General features: G+C 41.7%; 1 protein-coding gene across 1 annotated transcript in view; it reads left to right on the forward strand.

Moving 5' to 3' along the window:
• LOC134571370 (uncharacterized) overlaps positions 1 to 10,134 on the forward strand; it is a 58,295-nt gene extending 48,161 nt beyond the window's left edge. The window contains exons 3-4 of the mRNA XM_063429572.1: positions 9,549 to 9,834; positions 9,926 to 10,134. Of these exons, the coding sequence (XP_063285642.1) occupies positions 9,549 to 9,834; positions 9,926 to 10,134 (495 nt within the window). The remainder of the gene's footprint in view (positions 1 to 9,548; positions 9,835 to 9,925) is intronic.
• The last annotated feature ends 657 nt before the right edge of the window (positions 10,135 to 10,791 follow it).

Below are 10,791 nucleotides of genomic sequence, written 5' to 3' on the forward strand. Positions count from 1 at the left end.
CTGAGTGTATAACAGAGCTACACAGCAATAATACTCCCAGTAATGTGTCTGAGTGTATAACAGAGCTCCACAGCAACAATACTCCCAGTAATGTGTATGAGTGTATAACATAGCTCCACAGTAATAATACTCCCAGTAATGTGTCTGAGTGTATAACAGAGCTCCACAGCAACAATACTCCCAGTAATGTGTCTGAGTGTATAACATAGCTCCACAGTAATAATACTCCCAGTAATGTGTCTGAGTGTATAACAGAGCTCCACAGCAATAATACTCCCAGTAATGTGTCTGAGTGTATAACAGAGCCCCACAGCAATAATACTCCCAGTAATGTGTCTGAGTGTATAACAGAGCCCCACAACAATAATACTCCCAGTAATGTGTCTGAATGTATAACAGAGCTCCACAGCAATAATACTCCCAGTAATGTGCCTGAGTGTATAACAGAGCTACACAGCAATAATACTCCCAGTAATGTGTCTGAGTGTATAACAGAACTCCACAGCAACAATACTCCCAGTAATGTGTCTGAGTGTATAACATAGCTCCACAGTAATAATACTCCCAGTAATGTGTCTGAGCGTATAACAGATTTCCACAGCAATAACACTCCCAGTAATGTGTCTGAGTGTATAACAGAGCTCTACAGCAATAATACTCCCAGTAATGTGACTGAGTGTATAACAGAGCTCCACAGCAATAATACTCCCAGTAATGTGTCTGAGTGTATAACAGAGCTCTACAGCAATAATACTCCCAGTAATGTGTCTGATTGTATAACAGAGCTCCACAGCAATAATACTCCCAGTAATGTGTCTGAGTGTATAACAGAGCTCCACAGTAATAATACTCCCAGTAATGTATCTGAGTGTGTAACAGAGCTCCACAGCAATAATACTCCCAGTAATGTGACTGAGTGTATAACAGAGCTCCGAAGTAATAATACTCCCAGTAATGTGTCTGAGTGCATAACAGAGCTCCACAGCAATAATACTCCCAGTAATGTGTCTGAGTGTATAACAGAGCCCCACAGCAATAATACTCCCAGTAATGTGACTGAGTGTATAACAGAGCTCCGAAGTAATAATACTCCCAGTAATGTGTCTGAGTGTATAACAGAGCTCCACAGCGATAATACTCCCAGTAATGTGTCCGAGTGTATAACAGAGCTTCACAGCAATAATACTCCCAGTAATGTGTCTGAGTGTATAACAGAGCTCCACAGCAATAATACTCTCAGTAATGTGTCTGAGTGTATAACAGAGCTCCACAGCGATAATACTCCCAGTAATGTGTCCGAGTGTATAACACAGCTCCACAGCAATAATACTCCCAGTAATGTGTCTGAGTGTGTAACAGAGCTCCACAGCAATAATACTCCCAGTAATGTGTCTGAGTGTATAACAGCTCCACAGCAATAATACTCCCAGTAATGTGTCTGAGTGTGTAACAGAGCTCCACAGCAATAATACTCCCAGTAATGTGTCTGAGTGTATAACAGCTCCACAGCAATAATACTCCCAGTAATGTGTCTGAGTGTGTAACAGAGCTCCACAGCAATAATACTCCCAGTAATGTGTCTGAGTGTATAACAGAGCTCCACAGCAATAATACTCTCAGTAATGTGTCTGAGTGTGTAACAGAGCTCCACAGTAATAATACTCCCAGTAATGTGTCTGAGTGTGTAACAGAGCTCCACAGCAATAATACTCCCAGTAATGTGTCTGAGTGTATAACAGAGCTCCACAGCAATAATACTCTCAGTAATGTGTCTGAGTGTATAACAGAGCTCCACAGCGATAATACTCCCAGTAATGTGTCCGAGTGTATAACAGAGCTTCACAGCAATAATACTCCCAGTAATGTGTCTGAGTGTATAACAGAGCTCCACAGCAATAATACTCTCAGTAATGTGTCTGAGTGTATAACAGAGCTCCACAGCGATAATACTCCCAGTAATGTGTCCGAGTGTATAACACAGCTCCACAGCAATAATACTCCCAGTAATGTGTCTGAGTGTATAACAGAGCTCCACAGCAATAATACTCTCAGTAATGTGTCTGAGTGTATAACAGAGCTCCACAGCGATAATACTCCCAGTAATGTGTCCGAGTGTATAACAGAGCCCCACAGCAATAATACTCCCAGTAATGTGTCTGAGTGTATAACAGAGCTCCACAGTAATAATACTCCCAGTAATGTGTCTGAGTGTATAACAGAGCTCCCCAGCAATAATACTCCCAGTAATGTGTCTGAGTGTATAACAGAGCCCCACAGCAATAATACTCCCAGTAATGTGTCTGAGTGTATAACAGAGCTCCACAGCAATAATACTCCCAGTAATGTGTCTGAGTGTATAACAGAGCCCCACAGCAATAATACTCCCAGTAATGTTTCTGAGTGTATAACAGAGCTCCACAGCAATAATACTCCCAGTAATGTGTCTGAGTGTATAACAGAGCTACACAGCAATAATACTCCCAGTAATGTGTCTGAGTGTATAACAGAGCTCCACAGCAACAATACTCCCAGTAATGTGTATGAGTGTATAACATAGCTCCACAGTAATAATACTCCCAGTAATGTGTCTGAGTGTATAACAGAGCTCCACAGCAACAATACTCCCAGTAATGTGTCTGAGTGTATAACATAGCTCCACAGTAATAATACTCCCAGTAATGTGTCTGAGTGTATAACAGAGCTCCACAGCAATAATACTCCCAGTAATGTGTCTGAGTGTATAACAGAGCCCCACAGCAATAATACTCCCAGTAATGTGTCTGAGTGTATAACAGAGCCCCACAACAATAATACTCCCAGTAATGTGTCTGAATGTATAACAGAGCTCCACAGCAATAATACTCCCAGTAATGTGCCTGAGTGTATAACAGAGCTACACAGCAATAATACTCCCAGTAATGTGTCTGAGTGTATAACAGAACTCCACAGCAACAATACTCCCAGTAATGTGTCTGAGTGTATAACATAGCTCCACAGTAATAATACTCCCAGTAATGTGTCTGAGCGTATAACAGATTTCCACAGCAATAACACTCCCAGTAATGTGTCTGAGTGTATAACAGAGCTCTACAGCAATAATACTCCCAGTAATGTGACTGAGTGTATAACAGAGCTCCACAGCAATAATACTCCCAGTAATGTGTCTGAGTGTATAACAGAGCTCTACAGCAATAATACTCCCAGTAATGTGTCTGATTGTATAACAGAGCTCCACAGCAATAATACTCCCAGTAATGTGTCTGAGTGTATAACAGAGCTCCACAGTAATAATACTCCCAGTAATGTATCTGAGTGTGTAACAGAGCTCCACAGCAATAATACTCCCAGTAATGTGACTGAGTGTATAACAGAGCTCCGAAGTAATAATACTCCCAGTAATGTGTCTGAGTGCATAACAGAGCTCCACAGCAATAATACTCCCAGTAATGTGTCTGAGTGTATAACAGAGCCCCACAGCAATAATACTCCCAGTAATGTGACTGAGTGTATAACAGAGCTCCGAAGTAATAATACTCCCAGTAATGTGTCTGAGTGTATAACAGAGCTCCACAGCAATAATACTCCCAGTAATGTGTCTGAGTGTATAACAGAGCTCCACAACAATAATACTTCCAGTAATGTGTCTGGGTGTAAAACACAGCTCCACAGCAATAATACTCCCAGTAATGTGTCTGAGTGTGTAACAGTGCTCCACAGCAATAATACTCCCAGTAATGTGTCTGAGTGTATAACAGAGCTCCACAGCAATAATACTCCCAGTAATGTCTGAGTGTATAACAGAGCCCCACAGCAATAATACTCCCAGTAATGTCTGAGTGTGTAACAGAGCTCCACAGCAATAATACTCCCAGTAATGTGTCTGAGTGTATAACAGAGCTCCACAGCAATAATACTCCCAGTAATGTCTGAGTGTATAACAGAGCTCCACAGCAATAATACTCCCAGTAATGTATCTGAGTGTATAACAGAGCCCCACAGCAATAATACTCCCAGTAATGTCTGAGTGTATAACAGAGCTCCACAGTAACAATACTCCCAGTAATGTGTCTGAGTGTATAACAGAGCTCCACAGCAATAATACTCCCAGTAATGTGCATGAGTGTGTAACAGAGCTCCACAGCAATAATACTCCCAGTAATGTGTCTGAGTGTATAACAGAGCTCCACAGCAACAATACTCCCAGTAATGTGTCTGATTGTATAACAGAGCTCCACAGCAATAATACTCCCAGTAATGTGTCTGAGTGTATAACAGAGCTCCACAGTAATAATACTCCCAGTAATGTATCTGAGTGTGTAACAGAGCTCCACAGCAATAATACTCCCAGTAATGTGACTGAGTGTATAACAGAGCTCCGAAGTAATAATACTCCCAGTAATGTGTCTGAGTGCATAACAGAGCTCCACAGCAATAATACTCCCAGTAATGTGACTGAGTGTATAACAGAGCTCCGAAGTAATAATACTCCCAGTAATGTGTCTGAGTGTATAACAGAGCTCCACAGCAATAATACTCCCAGTAATGTGTCTGAGTGTATAACAGAGCTCCACAACAATAATACTTCCAGTAATGTGTCTGGGTGTAAAACACAGCTCCACAGCAATAATACTCCCAGTAATGTCTGAGTGTATAACAGAGCCCCACAGCAATAATACTCCCAGTAATGTGTCTGAGTGTGTAACAGTGCTCCACAGCAATAATACTCCCAGTAATGTGTCTGAGTGTATAACAGAGCTCCACAGCAATAATACTCCCAGTAATGTCTGAGTGTATAACAGAGCCCCACAGCAAAAATACTCCCAGTAATGTCTGAGTGTGTAACAGAGCTCCACAGCAATAATACTCCCAGTAATGTGTCTGAGTGTATAACAGAGCTCCACAGCAATAATACTCCCAGTAATGTCTGAGTGTATAACAGAGCTCCACAGCAATAATACTCCCAGTAATGTATCTGAGTGTATAACAGAGCCCCACAGCAATAATACTCCCAGTAATGTCTGAGTGTATAACAGAGCTCCACAGTAACAATACTCCCAGTAATGTGTCTGAGTGTATAACAGAGCTCCACAGCAATAATACTCCCAGTAATGTGCATGAGTGTGTAACAGAGCTCCACAGCAATAATACTCCCAGTAATGTGTCTGAGTGTATAGCAGAGCTCCACAGGAATAATACTCCCAGTAATGTGTCTGAGTGTGTAACAGAGCCACACAGCAATAATACTCCCAGTAATGTGTGAGTGTATAACAGAGCCCCACAGCAATAATACTCCCAGTAATGTGTCTGAGTGTATAACAGCGCTCCACAGTAATAATACTCCCAGTAATGTGTCTGAGTGTATAACAGAGCCCCACAGCAATAATACTCCCAGTAATGTGTCTGAGTGTATAACAGAGCCTCACAGCAATAATACTCCCAGTAATGTGTATGAGTGTATAACAGAGCTCCACAGCAATAATACTCCCAGTAATGTGTCTGAGTGTATAGCAGAGCTCCACAGGAATAATACTCCCAGTAATGTGTCTGAGTGTATAACAGAGCTCCACAGCAATAATACTCCCAGTAATGTGTCTGAGTGTATAACAGAGCTCCACAGCAATAATACTCCCAGTAATGTATCTGTGTGTATAACAGAGCCCCACAGCAATAATACTCCCAGTAATGTGTCTGATTGTATAACAGAGCCCCACAGCAATAATACTCCCAGTAATGTGTCTGAGTGTATAACAGAGCCCCACAGCAATAATACTCCCAGTAATGTATCTGTGTGTATAACAGAGCCCCACAGCAATAATACTCCCAGTAATGTGTCTGAGTGTATAACAGAGCCCCACAGCAATAATACTCCCAGTAATGTGTCTGAGTGTATAACAGAGCTCCACAGCAATAATACTCCCAGTAATGTGTCTGAGTGTATAACAGAGCCGCACAGCAATAATACTCCCAGTAATGTGTCGAGTGTATAACAGAGCCCCACAGCAATAATACTCCCAGTAATGTCTCGAGTGTATAACAGAGCCCCACAGTAATAATACTCCCAGTAATGTGTCTGAGTGTATAACAGAGCTCCACAGTAACAATACTCCCAGTAATGTGTCTGAGTGTATAACAGAGCCCCACAGTAATAATACTCCCAGTAATGTGTCTGAGTGTATAACAGAGCTCCACAGTAATAATACTGCCAGTAATGTGTCTGAGTGTATAACAGAGCTCCACAGCAATAATACTCCCAGTAATGTGTCTGAGTGTATAACAGAGCTCCACAGCAATAATACTCCCAGTAATGTGTCTGAGTGGATAACAGAGCTCCACAGTAATAATACTCCCAGTAATGTGTCTGAGTGTATAACAGAGCTCCACAGTAACAATACTCCCAGTAATGTGTCTGAGTGTATAACAGAGCTCCACAGCAATAATACTCCCAGTAATGTGTATGAGTGTATAACAGAGCTCCACAGCAATAATACTCCCAGTAATGTGTCTGAGTGTATAGCAGAGCTCCACAGGAATAATACTCCCAGTAATGTGTCTGAGTGTATAACAGAGCTCCACAGCAATAATACTCCCAGTAATGTGTCTGAGTGTATAACAGAGCTCCACAGCAATAATACTCCCAGTAATGTATCTGTGTGTATAATAGAGCCCCACAGCAATAATACTCCCAGTAATGTGTCTGATTGTATAACAGAGCCCCACAGCAATAATACTCCCAGTAATGTGTCTGAGTGTATAACAGAGCCCCACAGCAATAATACTCCCAGTAATGTATCTGTGTGTATAACAGAGCCCCACAGCAATAATACTCCCAGTAATGTGTCTGAGTGTATAACAGAGCCCCACAGCAATAATACTCCCAGTAATGTGTCTGAGTGTATAACAGAGCTCCACAGGAATAATACTCCCAGTAATGTGTCTGAGTGTATAACAGAGCCGCACAGCAATAATACTCCCAGTAATGTGTCGAGTGTATAACAGAGCCCCACAGCAATAATACTCCCAGGAATGTGTCTGAGTGTATAACAGAGCTCCACAGGAATAATACTCCCAGTAATGTGTCTGAGTGTATAACAGAGCCCCACAGCAATAATACTCCCAGTAATGTGTCTGAGTGTATAACAGAGCTCCACAGCAATAATACTCCCAGTAATGTGTCTGAGTGTATAACAGAGCTCCACAGCAATAATACTCCCAGTAATGTGTCTGAGTGTATAACAGAGCTCCACAGCAATAATACTCCCAGTAATGTGTCTGAGTGTATAACAGAGCTCCACAGCAATAATACTCCCAGTAATGTGTCTGGGTGTATAACAGAGCCCCACAGCAATAATACTCCCAGTAATGTGTCTGAGTGTATAACAGAGCTCCACAGCAATAATACTCCCAGTAATGTGTCTGAGTGTGTAACAGAGCTCCACAGCAATAATACTCCCAGTAATGTGTCGAGTGTATAACAGAGCCCCACAGCAATAATACTCCCAGGAATGTGTCTGAGTGTATAACAGAGCTCCACAGGAATAATACTCCCAGTAATGTGTCTGAGTGTATAACAGAGCCCCACAGCAATAATACTCCCAGTAATGTGTCTGAGTGTATAACAGAGCTCCACAGCAATAATACTCCCAGTAATGTGTCTGAGTGTATAACAGAGCTCCACAGCAATAATACTCCCAGTAATGTGTCTGAGTGTATAACAGAGCTCCACAGCAATAATACTCCCAGTAATGTGTCTGAGTGTATAACAGAGCTCCACAGCAATAATACTCCCAGTAATGTGTCTGGGTGTATAACAGAGCCCCACAGCAATAATACTCCCAGTAATGTGTCTGAGTGTGTAACAGAGCTCCACAGTAATAATACTCCCAGTAATGTGTCTGAGTGTATAACAGAGCTACACAGCAATAATACTCCCAGTAATGTGTCTTTAAACTACAATAAATGTGTTTAGAAATGAGTATGTGGAAATAAGATACATTGTTTTATAAATTACAGTTTAGCTGTAAAAAGTATAAATAAGTCACCTAAAACACCTCGCCTCCTGCCACACCCCCATGTACACCCCAAAAAGTAAAGTGTCGCTCTCTGTCCATTTGAAATGTTGGGAGGTGTGGTTCAGGGCTTTGTGAATAACTCAATTGTTTTGATTATACCCACAGAGCAGTCTGTCTAAATACATCCAAATGTATTATTTCTGCTTTTAGAAGTGCTTATGGTGGCAGGCGTCTGTATGTGCAGTGTTTCTGCTGGAGATGCTGCACATATAGAGATATTTACAATTGTGTGCTGGGGGCTAGCTAAACCCCTGACACCTGTGAGTTTGGCAGCCCAGAACCCTTTTTCACTCTGTTCCAGGCTGCCAAATGTCAATTCTGGATTTAAAGGGACACTCCAGGCACCCAAACCACTTCTGCCCATTGGAATGGTCTGGGTGCCAACTCCCACTACCCTTAACCCTGCCACTGTAAATATTGCAGGCTTCATTAACTGCAATAATTACCTTGCAGGGTTAACTCCTCCTCTAGTGGCTGTCTATTAGACAGCCTCCTCCTCTAGTGGCTGTCTATTAGACAGCCTCCTCCTCTAGTGGCTGTCTATTAGACAGCCACTAGAGGGCAGTTCCTGGTCTATAGCACAGGTGTGCTATAGCGTCGCTGGATGTCCTCACGCTATGTGAGGACCTCCAGCGTTGCTAAAATCCCCATAGGAAAGTATTAAATGCATTTTTAGTGCTTTCCTATGGAGAGGTCTAATGCGCGTGCGTGGTCTTCCCCGCCGGCGGGCGTGATCGTTCTTTGACCCCTTCAGCAACCGGGGATGGGAGGTGGGAGGGAGAGGGGACCTGCAGTGCCAAGAAAACGATTTGTCCTCCTGGCAATGGAGAGTCCCTTTAAGGTAAGTTGGAACTTGTGTTTTAACTCTGTTTAGAGGGGGGCGCATAGGGCATTAGTTTAACCCCTTAAGGACCAAACTTCTGGAATAAAAGAGAATCGTGACATGTCACACATGTCATGTGTCCTTAACGGGTTAAGAAAAGATAGGGTTGGAGTAACCCTTTAACGATACAATAGGACTGCAAAGGGTACATTTGTTATGCTGCTGTTTAGGTGTTTGTTTACTTTTTACTTAGTAGGTTAATAATCAAAACTGAGAATAAATAATAACAGCTGCTACAAAACAAATTAGACCCTTACATTGTGTGCGTGCAATTTCCATTTCTTCATCATAGTATCAAGGCAATGTGATTGGCTGAGTTTGCTCTATTTAGAAGCTGAACGAGGTCACTGCTTTATACCCTCGACATGTTCACTTATTTAGGAATTTTCTAAACTAAAATATTCACCGTTACTCCACTAGGGAACATTTTAATTATCCCCATTTCTGGTTATTTTCTTAAGATTGCGCACCTCACACACACATCATGCACTTCTTTTAAAATCTCATGTGTTTTATTGTAAAAGATTTCAGATAATATTAAAGTAAACATACAAAGATGCAGAAAATGAGCTGACTGTTTTATTTGTTTGTAACAGGGACAGAAGACACCTTCACCCTGGACTCTCGGGATATTCTCCAGATCGGCTGAGAGTGATTACGAATGGCTTCAGACATTGCTCCAATCTGAGGGGTTCAGAGGTCAGGCTCCAGATATTCAGTCCTTTTATATTTCAAACAATGGAATGGTACAGTTTATGGAAGATGTTTCATTGTGCAAGTTTGGAATATTGTATCACACTAAGAACAGAGGTGGAATAAATCTCACCGACGTGATGGATTCTCTGTATGATGAAGAACTGAAATTTATGTCAGATAATCTTGGTAAGAAAGTCACAGTGTAGATATAAATCAAATTATAAAAATATGTACAAATAATGAAGGCTGACATATTGTATCTCTGTGTTCTGTGCAGGGAAGGACAATGTCCTGGTGGTGATCGATGACCTGGAAGATAGCAGCCCCGAGGAAAGGAGCAGGATCCTGCAGAACCAGCCAAGTATTGGAAGATATTCTAGTGGTCTTTTCCTCATAGCAGAGAAGGGGAAAGAATATGAGAAAAACAAGGAACAACCTGAGACGGAAACCCCTAATCCCTTAATAAGTGAGTCAAACTCACTATGACCAGTGACCTCTACTCTACTGTGCTCCCAAACGGTCCATCTCTCTAGGATTGGTCCTGGATTCGCCTGGAGCTGAATAAAACACAAATGAAGCTAATAACAAGTTGAATTTCCGTTTTATTGTCATAGTAGTTATGGACGTGTGACAGAAAGCCTTCTGCTGGTCTACACACCCTCTGGACTCTCCCTCCTGCGTGAGTGCGATGTCTTATATACAACAGGAATCCCAGCCGTCATGCACAGTACAGACTGAGTACTGGAGAGCCATGAACACATAATAAAGACAGTTCGATACAAGGAGAGTGTCACTCTAGAGACAGCAGCCTGACTCATAATAAATGTAACAGAAAAAAAAGAATATTTACAGTACATGGGTTTATAAATTACTGATTGTTATCATTTCCGAAACATTGAGATTAACCCTGCCAATCTATGGGATCCTGGTTTTGCTGCTCCATATCACCTGTCCGGATATTAAACCGAGTGATTATATTTCCTGTATTGTGTGTCCACATGAGAACGCCATTGTATGATGGTCAATGGTTTCCTTTTTAGTGTTTATTAGTGATTGGAGTCATTGCTTTTTTGCCCAAGTTTATTGAATGAAAATATTATTCATATTGTGATGCCCTTAACAAATATGGTGTACAGAAAATAT

Source organism: Pelobates fuscus, chromosome 8, assembly GCF_036172605.1.
Source record: "Pelobates fuscus isolate aPelFus1 chromosome 8, aPelFus1.pri, whole genome shotgun sequence".
Taxonomy (NCBI): domain Eukaryota; kingdom Metazoa; phylum Chordata; class Amphibia; order Anura; family Pelobatidae; genus Pelobates; species Pelobates fuscus.